Source organism: Atractosteus spatula, chromosome 3 (genome assembly GCF_055471065.1).
Source record: "Atractosteus spatula isolate fAtrSpa1 chromosome 3, fAtrSpa1.hap1, whole genome shotgun sequence".
NCBI classification, from domain to species: Eukaryota; Metazoa; Chordata; class Actinopteri; order Semionotiformes; family Lepisosteidae; genus Atractosteus; species Atractosteus spatula.
The window spans coordinates 19,881,644-19,906,648 of NC_142708.1; the positions used below are offsets into that span (position 1 = coordinate 19,881,644).

General features: G+C 35.5%; 1 protein-coding gene across 15 annotated transcripts in view; it reads right to left on the reverse strand.

Moving 5' to 3' along the window:
- The window catches only part of ppip5k2 (diphosphoinositol pentakisphosphate kinase 2), a 50,767-nt gene that overhangs the window by 907 nt on the left and 24,855 nt on the right, over positions 1 to 25,005 (reverse strand). Inside the window, exons 13-31 of one of the 15 annotated variants that reach the window (XR_016090799.1) lie at positions 24,793 to 24,902; positions 24,628 to 24,713; positions 24,290 to 24,415; positions 23,844 to 23,965; positions 23,244 to 23,426; positions 22,297 to 22,438; positions 21,639 to 21,862; positions 20,380 to 20,507; positions 19,581 to 19,695; positions 18,803 to 18,910; positions 18,594 to 18,710; positions 17,961 to 18,125; positions 14,435 to 14,608; positions 11,860 to 11,929; positions 8,340 to 8,459; positions 6,699 to 6,761; positions 4,342 to 4,456; positions 1,407 to 1,553; positions 894 to 1,022 (exon numbers count right to left, since the gene is read on the reverse strand). Coding sequence is in view for 14 of the 15 variants with exons in the window: in XM_088910394.1 (XP_088766520.1) it covers positions 894 to 1,022; positions 1,407 to 1,553; positions 4,301 to 4,456; positions 6,699 to 6,761; positions 8,340 to 8,459; positions 11,860 to 11,929; positions 14,435 to 14,608; positions 17,961 to 18,125; positions 18,594 to 18,710; positions 18,803 to 18,910; positions 19,581 to 19,695; positions 20,380 to 20,507; positions 21,639 to 21,862; positions 22,297 to 22,438; positions 23,244 to 23,426; positions 23,844 to 23,965; positions 24,290 to 24,415; positions 24,628 to 24,713; positions 24,793 to 24,902 (2,485 nt within the window). In the remaining variant the exon portion in view is untranslated. Of the gene's footprint in view, positions 1 to 893; positions 1,023 to 1,406; positions 1,554 to 4,300; positions 4,513 to 6,698; positions 6,762 to 8,339; positions 8,460 to 11,859; positions 11,930 to 14,434; positions 14,609 to 17,960; positions 18,126 to 18,593; positions 18,711 to 18,802; positions 18,911 to 19,580; positions 19,696 to 20,379; positions 20,508 to 21,638; positions 21,863 to 22,296; positions 22,439 to 23,243; positions 23,427 to 23,843; positions 23,966 to 24,289; positions 24,416 to 24,627; positions 24,714 to 24,792; positions 24,903 to 25,005 lie in introns of those variants that run through there. The other 14 variants (XM_088910394.1, XM_088910397.1, XM_088910398.1 and 11 more) reach the window with 14 other exon arrangements.

The following is a 25,005-nucleotide window of genomic DNA, read 5'->3' on the forward strand; positions in this document are numbered from 1 at the left end:
AACATTCAGCGGCTATGATGAATTTATGAATTTATGAAGTGAAATGCACTTTTCTTTGTTTTATACAGTGCTTAGCAGAGTTTTACCTGTGAAATAGAATCAACAAAATTCAAGGTAAAAGGGACATTGTGTGACAAAAAACAATCTAAAATGTGGACATTTGAAAACCAGCAATAAATTCACTTCTACAACGTCTCCTCTCTTTGGCATCAACTATCTGTTGTGTACAAATTAAAAATGTCTACTTTCCATTCACTTCTACAAAGAAATATACATTTCTTTTGTTTTCTGAACCACATTCTTTATCTACATTTTTTCTTCACTAACAATTACAAAGTCATTACTCGCTGAATAACAGGGGTTGCTTTGTGTATTAGACCATTACAGTGCACCTGCTTGGTGTGCAGTCTATGTAGGCTCAGACAGGGTGTGAAATGAATCAAGGCCAGGATTCTGGCACACCTGTCACACATGCTGAAAAAATGAACACGCATGTTGGACACCCCTGATCTAGATAATAGAGGAACCAGCAGCGTTGAGCTGGTCCCTATGAAAAGTACATTAATTCTCAATTCTTTGTGCTACATTTGTGCTGCTGAAGCCAGAGTTTGTCTTGCCTTAGTTTTTAAGATATTAAAAAATTCTCTTTTCAAGGGTTTGAACCACCAACATTTGGATCACGGAGCTCATCTTTTCTGTGGATGAGGGCTTTTTACATGAAAATAAGTTTTTCATACTGATGTCTTTATCACTTAAGCACAATTATAAATGGGTCAATTTTAAAATTACATTAAAAATCTTTTATTATAAATCAAACGGAAGATTATGCCATTGAAACGGTGTTATGTGGAAAATGACAACCTACAGGTAGACGTATAAAAAATAATTCTTACCAACAGATGCCCTGTCTGATGCTTTCTTGCTTGAAGAATGAGAAAAAGGTGAAGGCAGAATCCTTGCTGGGGTGTATGTATTTAAAGATGTTTTCCTACTTGGTACTGTACCATAACCTAATGTAGAGGCTAGAAGAATCCATACAAGAGCAAACAACAAGTTAGTTAGTTAGTTAAGCTGGACGCCCGTGGGACAATGGCGGAAAGTTACACTTGTAATCAGAACACAAAGTATCATACGTGCGAGCGATCTCTCATATCCCTCTAATGCCAGCTGCTAAATTTGTTGTCACAGCAGTGAAACGAGAATTTAGCAAACCGACATATTAAAAAAAAGGAATCACACATTTGTAGTTTATCAGTAATGAGGATAACAAATTTTAAAAGTGCAAAATACAGGTGGCCCAAATCCACTTCGAGGCAGCACAAGAGAGATCTGGCACAATTATACACATTTGTATTTAATCCATATACAGTATGTACACACATGGCATGCATACAGATGCACTCTACCTGGGGAAGAGGTTGGTGTTTCCAAAAACGTTTCATTGGATGAAGCAGCGACAGAGGCCAAAAAGTCATCCACTTGTTTAAGGGATAAGGAATTGTGAAGGGTCTCAAGGGGACAGATTGAAGGCACCATGGAATACAATTCAAAACCTAGAAGAAACCATTTCAAGAGATTAGCATGAACTATTTTTTTTTACCGACATAAGATGTGAATACTGAACGCAATGTACTGTAATATACTTATTACTGAATGGAGCAGCAAATGAGTCACAACTGTTTATGATACAGTATGTGAACACAGATGTCAGATGCTACACACTCTAGTACATTACAGAATGGGATGCTTTTCAGAGATTCTGGTTGGTGTAGGTAGGTACCATGGAAGCAAATGAATCACATCAAGCTTGCCCCAAGCTATAATAATACTGTACTGTATTAAGGTGGTTTTAATACTACTCCGTATTAAAGGCAGTATAAATGTATGAAAATCCTTACTTACCTTAAATGTGTTAAATCTGACCATTTTTTCTTTCTAATTCCCATGTAATTAATTTTTTTTTCATTAAAAGATTCTTAGATACCAGAACTTGGAGAAATTAAAGAAAACATTAAGCTATGTATAGCAAAGAAGGCCCACAGGAACCATAATACAGTAGGTCAAATGGACCCCTTAACCTGAATGAAGGTAAGAGAGGAAAACTGACAGGGCAGAACATTAGAACAGTTCTATAGCTTAAAGTATAAAATATGTATATATTTAAATTGTGCTACAGTATAATCTTCAAATCATATATAAATAAACATTATTTTAGATATGATCATACAACCACTTTGTTCTGTTAAAACTCAGTTACAATTTTACAAAAGCCTGAAACTAAACTCAATTTTTAATACAGTTACTATACTCTAATTATCAAGAGCTGATAGGAATTTCACTGGGAATATAAAAACTAAAAACCGAAGTTATTTTTGTAGCCATCACTCTTGTATAGAAAGTGACCAAACTCATTTTTGCACTGTAATCTGTACTTTTACTTTCTGATTCCCCATACTGAGTTCCTCCTAATGCCACCTGATGTGCATTGTGGCAATTACCTAAAGAATCTCTTTTATTAACTGATACTGCCAATGCAATTTGAAGGATTTGGCAAGAGGAAAGTCTAGCTACCTGCAATAAGAAACAAAGAGGAAATATTCATTACTTCTTGCCATTTGATCATGACAATTTATATCATTGGTTCCCCTGGAAATTTGGTAACAGATTTCTTTGAAAAGCTTGTCACAGGTATGGGTTTTCACAGAAAGCTCATTTTGAGCTTGCAGCTGCTGTGATTACCCTAAGATACTACTCTTTTCACTGTAATTTACAGGGGTGCAGTTTAAATGTATATTTTTGAATGGGTGCCTAATACATTGCAAAACCAACCTGCTCCTGATTGATTCTAAAACATCCAAGATTATCAAGCATTTTTGTATCTTTGGAATAAGTGTCAGAAAAAACAATTTACAAAGCAGATTACTTCTGCAATTAAGGCTTAGTTATTGCAGCAAGAAAGAACTAGAAATCCAGAGAGCAGACAGTTCATTAGTTTGTTCATCAGACTTTACAGGAGCAGTATTATATCCTACATATTTTATTCTAGACTTAACAATCAGTATTTTATTACAAGTGAACTGAAACACTGGTATGTTTCTCACTAAAAGTAATGTGCTGCGTATCCCTGTTGACATATACTGACCATTTGTATTGCGAAATAACACAAGACCTTTTGAAGTCTGCAAAACTTGTTCTTCATACTATGTCAGCGATTGTTTTTAGCAAAATAAAAGGAAGGATATGCCACTGCATGTATTTTCTGGTGTGAAAAAAAATTATACAGTATATTGCTTTCAAGAACCGTGTTAAAACCAGGTCTTAGTTATATTTAAGTTTTTAGTGTATTTTCATCATATTAAAGCTTAATGATAGACATTATAACATGTTTGTATTCTGTGATGGTATAGGTCACTTTGCCTTTCAAGATACAAAAAACTTTTCTTAGCTTTATGTGGACAGCATTTAGGAAATGTTATTTTGGATTTAAATAGTGTTTGATTTTGGGAACATTGTACTATTGCCATGGAAGACAAATACATGCAAGCAAACAAGCTTATTACATAAAAACACAATTCAGTGTAAACCCATTCATTTAATTTTCAACACTGAAAAAAGTATATTTATACAAGAAGAAATAAACAGGAATTGTAGCTAAGATGGAGACATGTTTTGACCAGCAACAGTAAAATGATTTAGATTATTATTGTAGTCCGAAACAATTATAAAAATACAAGATGCAGAGGTGTTTAATGTCTCTGCAATAGAGCAAAAAACAGTAGATTGAGAACTAATTATAAGTCTAAGTACCTTTTATAAGTATCAAGTATAAGTACCAAGTACCTTTATATGTTACAATATTATCTACAAACCTACAGATAATAAGAAAAGTTATTTTTTCAATGACTATACAAAGGTAAAACATGTTTTCAATATTTTTTTACTTACTGATTAAGGACACACATGTAGAGTTCACAAGTCCTCTCCCCTATTGTACTTCTACTTGACAAATATTTGCCTAAACCTTCTCATGCCAATAAAAAAAAAAATACAGCACTTCTGTTAACCTGCTAAGAGATCTTTTTAATGTGGCTAATTAATTCTTAAAACCAAATGTACATTGGTACCAGTTATGTCACCAAAAAGAGTATAGCTTTAATATTGTGTATTTAAAGTACAGTAAATCTTGAGCAGTTGACATGCAAATCCTCTTAAGGTATTTACAAGAGCATGGAATAATGCTGAAAGGGTTTACACAAAAGATAAGCTGCCTGGCCTCAAGCACAAGCCTAAAGCAACATACCACTGAGGTCTACATATTCCAGGGAGGTAACAGACAAACACCTGATCAGGTGTGGCTGCTCTAGGTCGAGGCCCAAAAAATAGGGTAAGGCACTCTCACACGACACTTGTTTCACCATTTTCCCTTTATTAAAGGTACGAGGAGAGGAAGAGAGGTCTGCGGAAGGGGTTAAGGAGAGGGGATCAGATAAAGTAGAAAAAAGAAAAAGGCAGCTGTAATTTAAAAGAAACAATAGTTTAGAAATTTACCCACCGAACGTAACAATCAACACTTACCACACAACATACTGGAAAACACTGAGGCATTTAGAAATGCAGATTAAAAAACAAAAACAAAAATGTATGAAAGTATGATGCCCAACAAACCTTTCTTATAAGACTATGCAAACAAAGAAAAACTGCTATTTTTATAATAGTTTACTACATCTAAAGGATATATACGAAAGCTGTACACTACAGGTTTTATCCACAAAGCTGGCTGGAACAACGAAGTAAACAGCTGAACATTTGTTCTTTTAAAATACCACACCTTTTCCACAAGCACTTTTATAAAATGTACTTTACAAAAATAAAAAAAAACAAGGCCCCATTCAATTATCTTTGTTAGTTTAAAAAAGTACACATATATAACTATAAATTACAACATTTAAAGATACAATATACCTGCTCTTTATCTTTTAAAATTCCTAAGCATTAAATTAATATACAGTATGGCTATGAGACTTCAACATTACTCATCTAGCAGTTAAATCTGTATCAGCCCTCTATACTTTTCCAACAATCGGATTATAATACTGTAGATTATGGTCACTTACTTAGTTTCTTTATATAATCACAATGTAATCTAATCTTCAGTTTTAATCTAACATTACCTTGATATTCCACCTTTCTTTACCTACAAGTTGTTTCAATCATTTAAATGATGTAACACTCACCCACATAATCATTTTTAATTCTAAATCTAGTAGTTTACTCTACACTACGGGTCATCGAGGAATATTTGTTGAAATGCACAAATCAATTAAAGATGTTTACAACTAAACTTTGTGAAAGGACTTTTTGAAACTGGTATTCATTATAATATAATTATTAACTCCACTGCTCTTTTTATGTTCAATCTGGATATTAGACTCAATTTTAATTGCATTCTGGAAACTGTGGGCTGCTTACTAAATGATTATTATACAAAAAAAGATTTCACACATGAAAAGAGACCAAGAAGTGGATTTAAAACCTGTGTGGCTTGGAACTCACCTATCACTAGTGAAATTAAGACTAAGGCTAATAGACTTCTGCTATGGCTTAATGAAAAATAGCAACATCCAAACACTGTAGTGGTGCAGGACTACCAGGCCATCGCCAGACCTCCTTCGGGACATCCCTGAGGCTACTGTTCTTTCACTGCCGACTCCTTGAAACAGCTGATAGGCTTTGATTTTCTTTCTTTGTATTACAGGCTCTCCTCCTGGACAGGGTCCATGAAGGAAAAGGAAAACTCTTCTGCTGACGTCTGGCTGACTCTACCACAGCACAGTTTAAACAGTGTTGTATTTTTGAGAAAGATACCTCATCTCACATCAGCCATGTCAATAGCCTTCCAGGACTGAAAGTAAAGGCATACAGTATATTATGACTAGCGCATATGTTCTATTCTGATGTGATTTTAGCGTTTCTTCAGCTCCAGTACATGTATGACTTGATTCTTAAATATAATATAAATATAAAGCAAATATTTACATTTCACAAAGTTTCATGTACTGCATTTTTTTTTCTGACAGAAGATTAGTTTCTAACATACAAGCAGCAGGCTGTGCTCATTGTGAGATACAGGGTAGCTGCTGTAATAATCCTTTTTTTTCACCTGTCCACTTCTACATGTTCAAGAATATTTAAGAAAACTTGAAAAAAAATTCAAAGCAACCAAAAGAGCTCAAAGATCACAGTTGCCGGAGCTCACTTTCACCCAAGTGGAAATGCAGTTACCTTGCTCATCTCTTTTCTTTCCCACTGTGATCCCTGCATGATTACTGCTCTACTGTGGCCTAACATCCCATGAGCACCTTGTCCCCAGCCTTCCAGTGCTACGTAGTTTAACTATGCTAAACATGCTTACCTTTTTCTGTAAAGATGCAAACATCATCATCTAAAAAGACGTCTCTATCCTGATTCAAAATTTAGGAACCTATCACATCTCCAGTGTTTTTTTGTGCCATACTAAAAATCTGCATGGTATATACTGTATGATATACTTCAGATGTCCCAATGGCCATGGTCAAATGGTCATTCCTGATGGTAGCTGTGCAGGGGTTAGAGGAGGACTGATGGACGGAATCTTCGCACCCACAAAAAAAAGGGATGAAGCAAGGGAGAATTCTTTTAAACAACAAAAGCAAACATACCATTGGTTGGGTGTCGAGCAAATGAGATAGAAAATCGTTTTACAGCAGAACCACGTGTCGCGTCTGAGAAAGAGAAAAACAGGTATCTGAAATTTAAAACAGCTAGCTACAAGAAAAAGACTAGAAAGGGAAGAAGACAGAAAAAAAAGTAATGGACGAGGTAGCATGCAGGAAAAAGGTGGGATAAAGCAAAAGGGAGTAGTTAAGGTGTAAAGACTGTCAGCCAAAGCAAGGAGCAACAAACTAAATCACCATTGTTTAATGTGGAGTGCTAAGTGAAACGTTAAGGTGTGTACTGCTTGGGAATTAAGAGAAAAGAGCAAACTCTGTGATCCCTGTTAGGTAAACCTTTCGAAATCCTGGAAGTCAGAATCATGGACAAGTCTCTCAAATGGCAAGCAGAAATGCATCTTGCCTTCTGCAGAAAAAGACTCAGCTGCTACCATTCAAGTTTTCCCCGTTGAGATTGTTAGAAAATTAAACACCACATTTGTCTGCAAGCAATATCTAGTATTGTTGAAAATTATTTCTCTACCTAAGCATAAGAATTAGTCAAAAATCAAAATGACAAATGTAGTTACATTAAATAAAGAAGTGATTCACACAACAACAAAGTTCAAGGAATCCTGGAGTTTTTGTGGAGTGCTCGATAGGATTTTTTTTTAGAAGTTTTCTTATCTGGAAAAGTAACGTCCGGGCAGATTTATTTTTACAATCACAACACTCGCTTGTGGATGCAAACACCATTCTAAACAGGTGAAAATAACTATTTACACATGGGAACTGCAAGCAAGTGCTAAGAAAGTGTTCAACCTACCTTAGGATAGAAAACAACAGGTCAGACTCGCCCATAATGTAAAGAATATGTGTCCTTCACCACAACCCTCCCCTAGACTAAGGTTATGCCTGTCTGATTGTGACAATAGTTAGGTCCTGCTTCACCCAAATACATGAGTCTTGCCATGTAAGTGGACAACTCGAATTTCATTGACATCTTCATTGAACAAACTTTCCTTTTTTTAGTAGCAAGATTCCAGCCAGACACCCACAGTGCAGAGCTTCAATTTAAGGCTGGTAAGTTGGTCAGTCCATCAATGTCAATAAATAAAATTGATAGACATCTGCTTCAAATGTATTTGCGCTCTATTAACATACAAGGGTAAAGCCAATAAGCAAAGTGTGTTTAGCAGAACATCCGGTCTAAGGTATGGTGCAAGCATTTCCAGAACTGGCAGAGTACATACAGTACATAAATGGATTTTACCACAACCTTTGTCACAAGATCTACTGTATCTGCAAATAATTCAATCATTTATAAACTTCAGCTACAAATTCTTGCTGATGCCTAACGTTGAATGAATATGTTGAATTACTTGTCCTATCCACAGAATAAACACAAAACAAAAAAAGAGTTCAGCATGTCTGTTAATGTACAAATGCTGCACTCTGACTAAGAAAACCATTGCAGGCAATAGTTATCATCTCAAATTTATACGAGAAGTATGGCAATAAAAATACGCTTTACAAAAATACACTACATTTCTTTTTGTAAAGCTGTAATCATATAAAATTCCAGGATTCCTTTCCAGAAAATAGCTTTAGGTTCATCTTTTGATGATGTGTGTGCGTGTTTGCACATACCATCTAAGAAGCCAGAAGAAGTCAGCTTTTTACGGTGAGCACGAGCATAATCCTGTAGGTTAGGTGCACTGGAAGACCCCCCGAGCACCATCGTGCTAAACAGCCCAGCACAATGAGACCCTAATAGGAGTTAGAGAAAACACATACAACAACCACATACTCTAATATTTAGAAGAGGAAATGCATGCAGCATGCATTTATATTATGTAGGTTCTTGCCACAGAGACTTTGTGCAGCCTAATGCAGAGTCACATAATGCTTGTAATGTCACTTGGTAGATGATGAAAAATCTCCTTAACAGAATAACCACTAAAGAAAGCTTTATGTTGGCACCAAAAGCTTCTGAGGCGTGGCTATGGTATACTAAAATGTATAGACCTGCCATAAATTCACATTTTCTTGCTAGAGTCTAAATTAAAAATAAATTAGCTTTCCTGATCCCCTTTGCAGTTTTTTTTTGCTAGCTGGGTGGGGGAAGTGAGGGTGTTCAGTTTTTTCACTTCTTGCTTTCTCCTGGGAAGACATTTTTGGGGGAGCTTAAAATTAAGTGACAATTTTTTTCGTTTCTGTTTAGAAATACAGAATGACTTCTTATATTAAAAATGTGAAATGACATGCGATTTTATCCGATTTAGTCCTAATGCTGGTATCAGTCTAATCTTTGCACGAGTAGCCTACTGCAAAATGTTCCCTACATTTTAATTAGTAAGCAGATAGATTTGTTGATTGTTTCTGTTTCAGAACTACTGTAATGTTCTTTAGGCCAACAAAATACTCAGCTAAAGTAAAGTATATTATCATATAAATGCCTGGTACATAGATTTGGTATTTGCCAAAATAAGAATCTGTAGAAACCAATATGTGAAAAGGCATGATTTTACCAACCATAAAAACAGAAAAAGGTATGGCCATTCACTGCTTGAGCAGTGACAATTAAAGTTCTTGCTACTGGCATAATTGCAGCCAGCCTGAAATAAGTTGCCTGGAAAATGAGAAGGTCTACTTCAGAAATCAACAGATTATTCCATAGACTGACTCTGTGAAGGCCAGGCCATGTCCTGCAAGGGAGATGGTAACCACAGTGTCTTAGGACTATCACTTCCACATCTAAAACATTTCCATCACTCAATCGTTTCGAGAGTGCAGTGCTATTGCACAGTACAGGCATTCACAGGAAGCACCTGCCAATTTGGTGACTGACTGTAGTTGACCATTGGCATGAAACTTGTCTCCATATTTATAAGCCATTCTTTGGTAACACTGACAGCAGAGAGACAATATGAATGACTCCTGCTGGCCAGAAAACATGTGTTGGTTGAGAAAGTGATAGACTGAATAAATAACAATCTTCCCTAAACATTCTTGATGGCAGACAACTATTGTGTTCTTCTTCAAACCCACTGGTGGGGTGGTGGAGGTGCCATGATCTAGTTGAATCTTCTTTAAAGTAAGGATGCCTTTGGTGCTGACTGAGGCCACCATACTTCTCAGCAATACATAAACACAGTCCTTGATTCAGCGGTTTTGGTGTTCCTGCAAGCCAATCGACAATTGTCGAAAAGAAAAATCACAAACTGCAAGGATCACAATGCCACATCATCAAAGTTGTTGTGGCCAACTTCTTATCCTGACCCGAGTCCAGTAGAACATCGATGGCACCACCTTGTTGGTAATATGTTGTGAATGCCAACTTTGCCTAGTGACTGAAGCAGCACGGAAAAGAGTACCGGACATCCCACAGCTGTCTATCCCGAGACTGATCAGTTCTATGCTTCAATGGTGTTGGGAATCTGTTACTGCTAGTGATCTGTTACTGTATATACAACAATCAGTGCATCATCATCATCATGGCATTGATTTAGTCTCAACTAAACCTTGATTCACTGCTTAAGATGACTTGGCTTCACTGCTGACAAATCCACCTGAGGTACGTTAGTGCAGCCTCCAACATACTGGTGACACAAAGCATTATTCTCTTGATAAGTGGAGCATTTTGGTCCCTTTCTATGTTTTTTTTTCTTGATCATTCTTCATCAGGACTGGCATTTAACAGTGTTGATTCACCTCATGAACTGTGCCATGTTCTCTCTCTAATGAGGCTATTTAGCTATTGGAAATCTGTAATGGTCAATTAATCAAAATAACTCCAAAAACATTTTAGCTACGTAAGAATTCCAAATATTTTATTTTTCTGAAAAAAAAACCATTCTGAAATAAAATCGCTACTAGTTCTTTAAATGCTCACCTATTATCTAAGAAACAATTATAATAATTGCATTTTTAGTTTTCACATACAGTATTTTTGTTTGTAATTCCATTTTGTCTGGATTCAAATGTCTGGACATTTATTGAAATGTGCAATTCTAACATACTGTATATACTGTATATGTGTGTGTATAACATTGTATATTTTTGTATGATTTATGTAATATAAGACAAGCATTTAAAGTTTATTATTCTTTAGAGTTCCTTAAGGCATCACTGGTGGGATTCTACATGGGATTCTAACTGTACCTGGCAAATTCAATAAAAACCAATACAAACAAATCAAGAAAAAAGCCCATTCGAAAGGCAGGTGAATAAGCAAAACTGTCCATACTTCCTAATTAGTTACGTGCAAGGGTTTATTTGCTGGAGACCAAAGAAATTGAGTTACAGCTTTCAACTAAACAAAATGAAAAAGAACTTCTTAAAATGTATTGCTGTTGGGCATATGATCAAAATAATTGAATTTAATCAACAATACACTGTATTATTACTAGGTAAGATCTACTGTGGTGTCCATGACCAAGGTGCTTCACTTTAGATTGCTCAATATCGTTCTGTCTAGTTTGGTTGCCATTTGGTGCTGATTCTGCAACAATGGACATTACTAGCATGTGTGAAATTTGTTGTCTTAGCTGCAGTTTATGGTCCAAAATGTGGCAAAAACCTTTTCTAAAAATGTTTTTCATTATTAATCATATAGCATACATTTATTTTATTTCAGTGAGCATCGCAAAATACATTTAGTAATCCACAGTAAAATGTCAGCCATAAATAGCAGGTTTTGATAGGAGAATTAACATTACAAGCAAAAATAGCACTGCAGATTGGCAAGATACGAAACAAAACAGCAAAGAATTAATATCCGATTCTGACAATAACAGTACTTAATCACAACCTTGGACTTTAAAACTGTCTCTCAATTCACTTACATTAATAATAAATCACTGAAGAAGATCCAAAGAACAACTGAAATGCTGTACAATTTAAGTGTGCAGAAGCGTGTCTAGCATGGTAATAGATTTTATTTTAAAAATTCTGTGTTGTCAAAAATTTTACCAGTCACTCTCAAATGAATGTCTGTTTTATACTGTCTCCAATTACAATTGAAAAATACATAAAATATACAGATACAGTAGATGGTAGTTGTATCACTACAGACACCATTTAAAAAAAAAAAAACCTATTGATAGAATTTAAATCAAACACAAAGAGAATTATGCACCCTAAAACCATTACAGCAAACAATACTTACCCATGCCACTGTGCTTCTGTTCAGAATGCAGTCTGCCAACTCTCGTGTGGCTGTTGTTCTCAGACAACACCTGTACAAGAAAAATCAGAGAATATTACATCATTTTAGTAAACCACTCTAAGAGTAGATGTCTACAACTTTATACAGAGGCCTGTCCAGACAGACAAATGTTAATATGCAGCAGAAAGGATGTTAGTGCAGTGATACAAGAAAACGAAAACAAAAGAAAAGAAAGAAGGAGACAAGATTTCATGCAACATCCCCAAGACTGAAGATAGTCCATTCCATGTATGAGATCCTTGCAATTAAACAGAGCAATCTGACATCAAGGATGAAAAGGATGCAGGTAGAAGGAGACACGAGACAACTTTACGCATTTATGAGCCAGGTTTAGTGAGCAACTTTTACCATATATTTACTGCACCTGTCTCAAAAAAGAACAAAAAAAACAAGACAAGTTTTTACAGTAGGTAATAGCACTGTTTCATAAAGGTGCCATTTAGAAGAAATGTTAAACAGAAGAGATCCTGGTTTGTGCCAGACGTCAGTGCAGGATCATACTATACATGAGTACTGAGGTTCATGGCTGTTGAATATACATGTAAGTCTTGAACTGATGAAACTGTACCCATATTCCACATCTGAAGATGGGATGCACAGCTTACCTGTAAGCACTACTATAAGAGGCAACCGTGAAGATTTAAGGTGCCTAAACACCACAGAACAAAGGACGTGGTATAAGATTAAACTGTGCTTCACCTCAATCATAATGGCGCATATTGGGTGTAAATAATCCAAACATTTTCACATACGGAAAATACAGAAATAGGGAACATTACCAAGAAAAGAGAACTGTACTATTCATTGCAGAATACAGTAGTTTGGCTTTTTTTGCTTCTTGGCATTTCTAATCTGCCTTATGCAGCATGGCACACTGCTCAGGTGAAGTGGAATCAAACGTGTCCTTGTCTGGATGCTGCACTTACTACTACGATGAGTAGACATCCTTGTCATATAACGTTCAGTGTAGAGGCACCATTAATTCATTCACTAGTGACGTGACATCCCCAGGAAGCAGAACCTCCTGAAAGAAAATCCTAATCACCCTACAACTTCTTCTACAAATTAGGCTCACCCACAGGTTAACCTTTGGGACAAAAGACTATTTTCAGGCTTAAACAATTTTATCTCAAAGTGCAAAGGGTCCAGGATCAAACATGGCACACATGGACAAAAAAGAAAAAACAGACACACACAGAACTCACATGCATGCATTTTACATATGTAGTTTAGATTTGCAGGCTGCAAAGAACTATTGCAATAGGGAGCTGATTTCCCTGGGACAAAAAGTTTAACCCATTTCCCAAAGTGATTTCCCTTGTAATTAAATTGTGAGAATAAAGGTTAGATTACATGCTACTGTATGTTAATTGGAAAACGGTTAAATGAAACACAGACATATGTGGCTGAAAAAGAAGAAAAGGATCTTTCCAACTTTCAAACCAGAATAAAAACAGTGAATTTAGAGAAAGGTAGCATTTAATATTGGCAAAGCAGCACTATAACTGAGTTCTGGCAAATGTTAAGCACCAGGCCACTGACAATAATGAAAAACACCCCACAATATTAAATGTCTGATTTACCAATTGAATTCTTAGTACTGTAGAAACTGACAATTGTGTAAGTCTCAAAGGACATCAAATGCATGTATTTGTCTGGACTGATCTGGCACCTACAATTTTCCTATCTAGGTGACATTTTATCATTAAAACATCCAGTTTATAATCAAAATCAAAAAGCTTAATAGTTCTCTTCTGTATTTATGTAAATTATAGAATTCAGTTCAGACATCTATTAAAAGTCATTAATTATCACAAAAAACATGGAAGTAGAACTTCATGTTTTTAATGAGAATGCTGCCAGTTATTGATTAGAAGAATTCAGACGAAGTCAGTCTGGTTACAGCATAGTACACTGTAAGTAAAAAGGATCATTCAGTGAAGAGGGTCAATTTGTCTGTTTGGTAAAAAACTGATAAGCTTCCTTATGACGGAGCTGCTTATGAGAAAGACTGGAGCTCTAAGTACAAAGAAACTTAAATGGAGTTAAACACCAGGTGATTTTTAACAGCTTTTAAATGAACAAATATAAACACGTTTATAGATTACACAAAACAAAAGGAACAAAACATTGAAAGGGGTGATTTAGAAGTAAAATCCTTAAACACAAAGTGTGAAACCTAATTAAATAACTTAAATTTTATATAGCTAATAAGAGTCTTCACCTGGCAAGACATGATTTACTGATTGACAGCTTTAGTAAGACCCCTTCTGAGTCACTATTAAAACATCACTCATCAGTAGCTCAAGTAAATCACTACTCCTTGACCTTCTATCACCTAAGAAAACCTTACGAATGCATGAAAATTTAAGCATTTAAGTTTTTTTAGTTTATTGTGTGAAATAAACAGTACTGAAAATTCCCTGCAGTTAAGGTGCCCTTTTTGACTGTTGTAATGTATTTGATATGCATAACAAAATGTCTGATGTTTTAATAATGAATAAATTTTAAAAACCTGTTGCCATGAGCCAAAAATAGTGGATGTGAAAGCCAGTGATTTGGGGGAGACAGGGGAGGAAGTTATTTGATCCCCTGATCTGCGTCTTCGACGCCCAGTACCCACACCACAGGTGTAATGAATCCAGGTACCAATTGACTCAGGGCTAGACACACTCAGGGGGCTCTCTTCCTGGAAGTGAGAAAGGGGGTAAAAACAGCAAAGTCATGCAACGTTAGCAACAATCCAGCTAAGTGCTTCATCAACATTCAGCAGTGTGTCCTTGCTTTTCAAATACTAATAATTTACTTTAGTCAGCTGTTTCATTATATTCCTTCTGAAATCGGGATTATGGTACAAAAATGCTATCTGGATCTAAATTACTTTCATGTTGTTAAAGATTTGATCTACACAAAATAATCTGACTAATACTGACATTGCCTTTTTAAAGTAGTGATCCTTGTATAGTTCTGGATTGAGCCCAGGCGCAATAAGAGAGCAAGATGTTTTAATTATATACTAAACTGCAGAAGAAGCTAGAAGGTGCCTACAAAACACTATGACCAAATTACATACTGTACAAAAGGCGAGATTTAAAGTTCAGTAAAACTTGGTAACAACTTTGTCAGTTGTGCTGATGTAAAAACCTTTGGAAATATTCAGAAAGCATGACAGTAGCACAGAAATGACAGCTATAATGATAACCTATCTTTATTTACATTAAACATATACAATAATATTTGTATTTCTTCCGGTAGAGCTCACTCTCCTTGCAATAATTGGCTAAAATCACTTTAATAAAAGACAGGCACCATGTCAATAGAATTGAGGAGTACAGTTCTTTTTTTGTAAATGTATAACTCTTTCCTTAAAAATCTTGAACTCAACAGTGCCTCTGTTATTTTACTTCTTTTGCATACTGTATGTACTACAATCAAACAGGACAACACATAGGCGACGTCCTGCTTTGCTGTTTGTAGGCTACAAATCTAGACAGAGGGGACAGATATACGTCCATCAGTTTTACTTTGGGTCAAATGTACCTGTAGCAAGGCTACACTATTCTCCGGTTTTGTTAATTTATGAGTCTAAGCTACATATGCCAGTGGAAGTCTGCACTGGGTTGCTGTTACAGGCCTCTGTGCTTTAACTTGAACTGTCAAGTTATAAAGCAAAGGGGCTACTGAGTTACAACAAAATGTAAAACATTTGATGCAACCAGGTCTTAAAATGTACATGCAGTATACTGACATTCAACAAGTTTCTCTGTTGTTCAGAATGACAACATTTATAATGCAGTGTGAACTTATTACAGGAAGAGAAGGGAAAAATTCTGGACCTACTGTACACTGATAAAATCTTTAGCATACATCACACATTGTTCTGCAATGTTTACTTCTTAATTTTGTCTATATAATTAATTAGCCGCATTGAATAACAGATTTCAAACAATTACTTGCAGACAATCTTCTAAGTGTGGCACCAGCTTGGCTGCGCTCAAACTTGAAATGTAAGAACAATGTTCATGTGGAAGGTAGAAATACAAATACAAGTAAACATAAGGCATAATCAAAGACAGAGTAGTGGATGGTGGCTAAATATTGATTTACTTGAAGCTGATTTACATGTTTGATCATGACAATGTAAAAAAAAAAATCTAAACTTCACTTGGAAAGAAGGTTAACTATACAGTAGATTGGGTTGGGAGAGCCCTGTTATTTTTTAATTTTATACCATATACAGTACAGGTATCTCAAGATGGCTTCACCCATGTTTCAATTCAAATTGCAGCATGTGAGCACTTCAAACATTTATTTTATATATGCCAAATAAACAAATGCATTTTAGTAAATGTTGCATTTTACAAAAAGGATTGCTGAGAAATTACTGTGAAACATTATTTTTCTCTTCCTTTAACAAGGACACAGTTAAATAAAAGGAGCTCATCCAACTTTCAATCACTCATCAAACTTGGAGGAAAACATAATCCTATAGCCAAATATTAATAACAATGTAATTTATAATATAAACCCTATAAAACATGCATTGTAATTACTTCACAATGCTTTATTTCTGTATGTAAAAGTCAAAGTCTAGAATATAAGTTGGTTGTTTCATTTTAAATGGATTATGTATAACTGACAATGGTGCAAACGTGTCTGGGCAATATATCACAAAAAAATACTGTAATGGCTTAAAACCGTGACAGGCCATGCAGTCTACTGTTTTGGAAATCTGAAAGACCAAAATCACTGCATCCTGAAAGGCATGCATGGTAGAATGGAATCATGAAGTTGTATCTAGTTTAGTAAGTGTATACAGTAATACTGTATGTAAAACAGAATAGTGGAATAATAGAAAAATATTTTGTAGAACAAAAGTAAATTAGGAGGAAAAACAAGGGAAAGTGAGTTTGTCAAATAAACTTGTTCAAGGAAACTACATTAATTTGTAAATAAAAAGGAAATTTCTACATAATGTCTACATAATTTCTATGATTTGCATTAATACCATACTTCTTTATGCATTTATACAATGTTTTTGTTTTTCATTTCCCAATTTCTCTGAGAAATTGCTATGACAATGTGTGAAACATTTCAGAGTTTTATACATTATTTGTAACATTCTGATAACATTTATACTAAATATAGTACCTTTTGACATTGCTTACGTATTTAAAAAGTAACACCTTTAAGAAACAGCTCAACTCAACCTATTTCAGTCATGTATTTCAATGTGGTTAGTAAGATTCCTGCCTTATTGAAAAGATCACACAAAGATACAGCATAACAAACAAATGACAGAAATAATGTGATTTCGCTGTGACACACTGTAATAACTGTCTTTTATATGGCTGTATAGAACAGGGCCAGATTACAGTTATGAAATGGAGGCCAAGGTACAAGATAAGGTTGTGCGCTCTGCTCCATTCTGTGCTTTTGAATCATCTTTATTTGAAAGCTGCTTATTTTAATATGGCAGGATTCTGTACCATCATAAAACCACAGCTCCTCATTGAAAGAGAACAATCTTAATCAAAATAAGAATATATTTATAAATAATATAAACAACAAAACGACAACGCACACAAATCTGAATAATCAGATATTAGAGAATAAGCAAATTGCAGAAGTAAAAAAAAATATAAACAAATATTTCCATTTTCCCTCCATTACATAATGCAAGGCCATTTCTATAAATTCATGGAAAAATACAGAACTTGAACAGTGGAAAAATAATTACAGTGTTTAATACAATTCATGACTTTCTTACTGGCATATTCTGAATTCTTCAAAGATTCAAGTTAACTTATTTCTGATTTGAAAGTCAAATGTTGCAGCACAACAAAAAACATTTAAATAAAGATTCACAAACTTCATCATCCGACATTATAGATTATGCTCACTACAATATATTAGTTTCTATTGCACACAAGCAGTACTTTCATACTGGCACATTGAAAACTCATCTAGTTTTGCTACAGCATGCAAGCATACCATACCAACTTCTCCAACAACATAAGAAATGCTGAAAGATTACTCACTTCTACAGAGCCAATCTTCCTGGAGCGCGGAAGAGGGGACTTCCTGTGTATGTAGATTGGATCAGAGACCATAGGTCTGAACAGTGCTCTGTCAGGCTCATCTCTTTTAGCTGCACTAGACTCTTCATCACTGTCATTGATGGATTTTTTTCTGGGGCCTTCATTCTGTTTGAAAAAGAAATGAAATGGGACAGACCAGCAATTACTGTTTCATCACTGCAATTACACAAATCCTGTCTGCTTCTCATCTAGAAAACCTAACCAAAGACATGCCACCTTGAAGAAGCTGGAGTAGATCATTTTTTAAAATGAAGGTAATCACTCTACCTAATACATTCAAATGAATTTATTCATAGCTCTATGAGCCATATGTGGCATTATCTGTTGATCATGTTAAATAAACTGTTGTATCATTTTAAAAGTATCACTTTTTAATTTTTAAGAGGTTCACTGGTAAAATTTGGATTGTTTATAGAGAAATAATTTGCAGTCATACATACAGATCTAATGCTAAGATCCAGGTATTACTATTTTAGTATTAGTATTTTCTGTTCTAGTAATAATATTAACCTTACTTCACAAAACAATTTAGACCTCTGGGAAACTATGAGGAAAAAAGACTACAACCCTCACCTCCCGTGAAGCTGGTCTATAGCCAAATCCTGATGGTAGGTTTTTATCTTCTTCACAGCCCTTTGCTCCTGGGCTAAAATGCAACTCAACATGAAAACGATCTTCTGATGAAGGGTCCTAGGGCACATGAAAAATAAAACCACCATAATAAAAAAGACAAGTGCCGTAATCAGTGCTCTTTGTAGACATTAACTGTAGAAAAGCTGTACCTTGTTTGGGTCCTCGTAGAGCATAATGACAATCTGCGTCATGTAGTTAAGTTCACTAACGACATTGAGGTAGTCCATTGCCCTCTTCCACTGATCGTCTTTGGTCTCCTAAAGTGAAGCATTTGTTTTCAAGAGAACTCCATGAATGAACTGTGAGTGAACATGATGGATACAAGAACACAAGTGGACACAAGGGGAAATTACTGTACTCGGCAGGGAATTTAAAAAGCAGACTTTTAAGGTAGTATTTTATATAGTACATTAGGTTGTGTGAATCTGGAACAAGCCACTCTGTTGTAGAAGCCCATACACTGGTTTCTTTCATGGAACAACTGCATAAAATCCTAGGATCAAGCTACTGTAGATGGGCTAGACAATTTGAGAGGATTCCTCTTGTTTGTAGTTTGTTGCATACAGTTGATTGAATCTAGGGAACAGATTTAACATAAAACAAAATAGGCACTGAATGTGAGAGAGCTTGCTCTATTTAAATTTTTCAAAACCCTGATTTAATGCTATTTTTCTTCAAAATCAATTTGTAGTTGGAATTTTATAGCAATTTCTTTGATAGAATATTATTTCTAATCTTGGAAATATCACTTAATTTTTAATTCACTTGATGACGTAAATTTTCTTAGAAAGTCTGTTGTCATGAACCCCAGGATCCATCAATCCATCCATTTTTCGAACCACTTTATTCAATGCAGGGTCTTAGAAGATCCGAAGCCAACCCCAGCAAGCAATGTGCTCAAGGGTCATCGAAATGACAGTGACTTACATCGCACAAGGCCCCATAGCGTAAAATTGAAAGCAGTGAGTGCACATGACTTTCACTAGTGAAATACAGCCTTGTCCTCACATGACGTTCTGGTGACATAACTCCTCTGGAGTACCTAAAAATAAAAAATGATAGAACTTACAGACGACTGGAGAGCAATTAATACAGAGCAGGATAGAGAAGCATATGCTGCCACCACAGGGAATTACATTATGTCCATATTGCAACGAATGCAAACTGAACCACTGCCATTGTGTAGGAAGGTAATGACTAATACACACCTGGCTCTGACTGACAAGCTGTTAAGCCACTTTTTTTAGTTAAACCCAATGGGGAAGTAGAAAACTTGGAAAAGCTACAGCTAGAACCATTTACACACAAGATGCCGCTCTATTGAAAAGTACACAAACTCTGAAGACAATCTACCCAAACAACGTTAACTTTTCCTAATCACGTGCCTCATCAGTACTATGTACTGAAGTCAACAAGGAGTACAGAAAGCTATAAACGGATGTACGCAGAAAAGGATTAACTGGTATATTAGCAAAATAACTGAAATCATATAAAAGCACAAGTCAACTCAATTTTACATTTTGTACACACTAATTAAAATATATTAATTGTTATGAAGGACACACTTAAATGCTTGCACATTATTATAACGTGCAAATTTGGAATATTTTATAAAGAAATGATCTACTGGTTCAAAACAGATATACTGTATAGTTTTACATTCTTTTATATTATTTAGACTGTCTGTTTTGTCTGTGTGAACACCTATCAAATGTTGGAGCCTTACACTGGATGGAGTTTGTTGACAGTGTCATCATCCTGTGTTCTCTGCAGGTCTGAGCGAATTTTCCTAATCAGAGGGGTGCAGTAGCCTTTAGCAATGTCCAGTTTTTCAGCTTGAGCTATTCCGTATTCCTGAGAAAGAAAGCGATAAGAACTTTAAAAGCTATGTAAACACATGGATAAGCCATTTCTAACAGAGCTTAGAAAATACTTTACTTATACATGGTTGCCTTATTCTGTTTTGAACTTTATCGCTTAGGTTATGGACAAAAGATCAGTGTCGTGATAAAAACACACACAGAAACCATCTCATCTTTATGTCTTACTCTGTTTCAACAGTAACATCATTTAATAAACCCTGAAACGTACCTTGATGCTCATCAAAGGATTTTTTTTTAATAAAAGAGAGTTTCGAAAATGATTTTTTGGGGGTATCTTCCAAGCTTCATATGTGTGTGATTTTTGGTGTTCTTTTTCATACATTTAATAATAATTGCTATATACTGTTTCCCATTTTGTATACAAAACATTTTGCAAGTTCAAATTTTCAAATTCTGTTTACTGTATTAATTTGCAAATAAAGTCAACTAATAATTTATGAGATACTGAGCAGTACGGAAAGCCAAATTTTACACTATAACCCTTAAAAAAACCCCAACTAACCTCTTATAGTAATTCAATACATTAAATAGAAGTATAAAAACAGTAAATCAAAGTAAATAACACAACTTTATAGGCTCAATAACTAGCTATCGTAGGCGTTCTTGACTTATGTTTCAAAGAATAAAGCATTTTTTTTTGTCTTCCAGAAAAGACCGTGTAAATTGAGAGCACACAAGTTACGAGTCGACTGCACATGTCTCTTGTTTTTTGTTGAAAACTGCCCTGAAATGATGCATCATGAAAAGTTCTAAAGTTTAATACAAGATTTCTACCTCTGACAGCAAGAGCAGTGTAGCTCAGTTTTGTTAGCCTCTGCAGCAGCATTAAGAAGACCTTTCATGGCCAACCGATGTATAAAAACAAATAATGACAAATGTGGCAATAATAAGTTAAGCACAGGTCTTTCCTGTTGCATGACCAGAAACTACTATATTTGTATATAAAAATCAATTTGTGACTTTGAGCAAGACATTTGATTATGACTCGGCTTTGAAAAGTTTTTGAAATAAGAAGAAAATAATATTAACCTGGTTTACAATGCTTTATCACCTCATAATTACAGTATATAATAAAAAATAACAGCAACTGCAATTAAGTCACCTGAGGAATGACAATATCAGCTAATGCCTTTGAAAGTCGATAGATCTCCATCGTGTTCTCAAGTTTTAAGGAGCCGTTGTGCTGTACATCATATTTAATGCAGTCATAAATGTCAGGAATTTTGCTGATGTCGTATCTCCCATTCTTCATTTTAAAGTCTTTCTCAAGCTTTGCCCACCTACGCAACATTAACTCCAAAGTTTCACTGTGGTATAGCTGTATATCTAAGTAGAAGAAAAGAAGAAACAGATGCCTGTAAGACAAAGGCTACAGAACACATTGAATAAAGAATGCCAATGTCTTGGACATTTCAAAACCTGCACCTGAATTAAAAACCAACCTCAGTAACCAAGCGATCTCGTTATAGTTACAAAACTGTAATTTAAAAAGTATTTAATACATAGAAAATAAAATTTAAAAAAGAGAATTGTACCATATGTCAAAATATCAAAACTAATTTTGATCTAGCTCTTCAATTAAAACTGTTCTGGCACAGCACAAGTTTTAATTTAAGATGTAAAAGTGGAATCTCAATGTTGGTTTGTACATTAAAATATGTACTTCAAAAAAACAGGATTACAGTAAAAACAGATGTTTAACAGAATCGTTGCTACATAGGCTTGCAAAGGTGATTGGGAGATTCAACAGTTCTGTTTACCTGCTGATTTGGGGTCCTCCATTCTCTGTCGGATCTGAGAGGTCAAGCTCTGGATCAGGGAATAGACCTTGTCACACATTTTGACTGGATTTTTAATCATCTGCATTGACTTGATAAGAGAAGAGCTGGACGTTGGTGCCAACTGGATGAGAAACACACCAGCAAAAATGTGATTCATACTGGAAACAAGACTAAAACACTGATGCACAGAAGTTTTCACAAAATTTTCAATACAAGTACCGAATAAAGTCACACAAAAATGTGATTAGTCAGTATATACATGTGCACATAAACATGCAGAAATATACAGTCAACACATAATACTTTCTTCAGAAGTGCATCCATTTGACATGGACTTATTTTGAAACACTGTAAAAACATGTTTTAAAACAATTTACATAATGTTTAAAACAGTTTCTTTGCCAAGAATTTTTTTTTAATGTTTTCGCGTCTGATATGAAAAATCTATACAATCCAGACTGGACAACATATGAAATGGTATTCTGCAGATTACGCACTTTATGCTCAACTTGTATGTGGCCAAAAAGGCAGAAATAAGAATAGCAAATGTAATAAAACACAGCAATGTAAGAGAATGTAATAATACTCATATAAAATGAATGAAATGGCAAATCTGAAAATGCAGAAAGAATACACATGAATTAGAAATAGGCCGCTCTTATGGCGGGCAATGAACTGACTGAAGCAGTAAATGACAGCAAATTAGCATTTCGAGCCTTGTCCAGCAGGGGAAGGCATCAGATCTGATTTAGACAGCTCCTGAATGCTGTCTAAATCAATCCTGCAGACTCGATACATGGAAACCCCTGTGCAGCTCCACCTGTGATCTCAGATTAATTTATGACTGGATGCGTTTAGAGAAGCCTCACGCAGCTGTTCCAGGCATTCTGTGAGTATTGTTAATGAGTCCACAAGCTCTCACGAACCTTCTCGTAATCCTCAGCGGTGAAATCCCGGTCTCTCTGAAGGATCTCGTGCAGCCTGGCCTTGACCCGCTGCTGGCAGCTGCTGAGAGAGTCGCTGTCACTGTCCAGCAGGCCGTTCATGTTGGCACTTTTGACCATCTGGACTAAGATGGGGGTCAGCTCCCCTTCAAGGGCCAGGAGACCCTACAGGTAAAACCAATTAACAATCAAACTCTGTCTGATGATATGAAGTCATGACACCAAATACTCCACAAAATGCAGGTACCAATGTAAACGTTCGTAAAATATGCCCTACTTGTCAGATTTACTTCACATTTTATTCAAATTTTCAAAAGGTCATATTTGAAAATATACAGCATCATACAGCAACAATACAAAAACCTATTATTCTATCATTAATTATGATGCCCTGTATATTCTATTCAGAAATTGTAAATTTTAATTTTAAATCTTTCTATTTTGTTTGAAGTGCTCACACAGGGGGAAAAAGAATAACCTTGGAATACAATGTCAAGGGTTCCACATTAACAGCTACATAATAAGCTATGATGATATAATAACGTCATACTTTTATTTAAAAAATATATTTTTAAGGTTTACCTTGGCAAAGGCAGCAGCTGTCATCTGAACTCTGCCTTCATCAGAGGCATAAATCTTTAGATCATGGCGGTAAGTGCTGTGCAAACGGAGTAACCCACAGCCAGGGAATCCTGCATAGTCCCCTGCAATGGAAGTCATGGAAATCAGAGATGATAAGAGTGGAATGGCTCAAACACCAGGAACTCTTGTTCTTAAATCATTTCACTTGGCCATAATAAATTTGTCACGATGTTTCCTTCAACTTGTTCCATCACTCAGTTTCTGATTGCACACCTGGGTACGAGTGAGCATACATGTACAGTATAAAGTACACATTTAAGTTGTACACACCACTATCCATACATTTCTATTTCTGGTTGCTATTCACACGTTCATTCCACTTCTAAAACGTTTCAGTGCTGATAAGCTCATTGTGGTTTCCTATGTGTGGTTACTGAAGAGATTACCTTGTCCTCCTGGGTACATACACCTGAAGGCTCTGCCCAGCTCCTCTGCCTGAACGCGGCCCGCAGGAGTCAGCTCGCCACCCCACTTCAACACCAGAAGGAGGGATGGGTCGTTGCGCCGGTTGTCTGTCGCAGAATAACGATTTGTCACACGATGCAAAAAAACTGAAGATGACGGCAGCTTTACTCGATCAACAAGCCGACAAAGAATTTGATTTTCAGAATCGAATATTGCATCGTAACAATTTACTGTATTACGTATCAAATTATAAATTACTGTTCAAATAAGAGCCTTAAAAGGAATATTTCAGATTTGTACAGATTAATTAATATCTTACCCTCTTCTTCACTTGATGTTTTTGGGCACCCGTGTGGCAAGTACGTTAACTGGACTTTCCGATTTATACCAGAAAAATGTCCGTACCTGTGTGAGCAATGAAGAGTCAGGTTTGTCTCCCCAAATTAGCTCAATTATTATTCTAGAAAAATAACTTTCCACTTACATCTCCAAAACTGTTTTGAGTTGTTCAAGTTTAGCTTTACTTTCTTCAATCTCAGAATCATTATTCTGTCCTAGTTCTGCGAGAAGTTGTCTTGCAATGTCCAAAACTTCCTGAAGATGAGAACACCACATCATAATTAAATAGCGCAAATATAAAAGACGTCCACAGCTTTGCACTGTCAAGCACAATTATTGTATGTAAACACTGAACCAA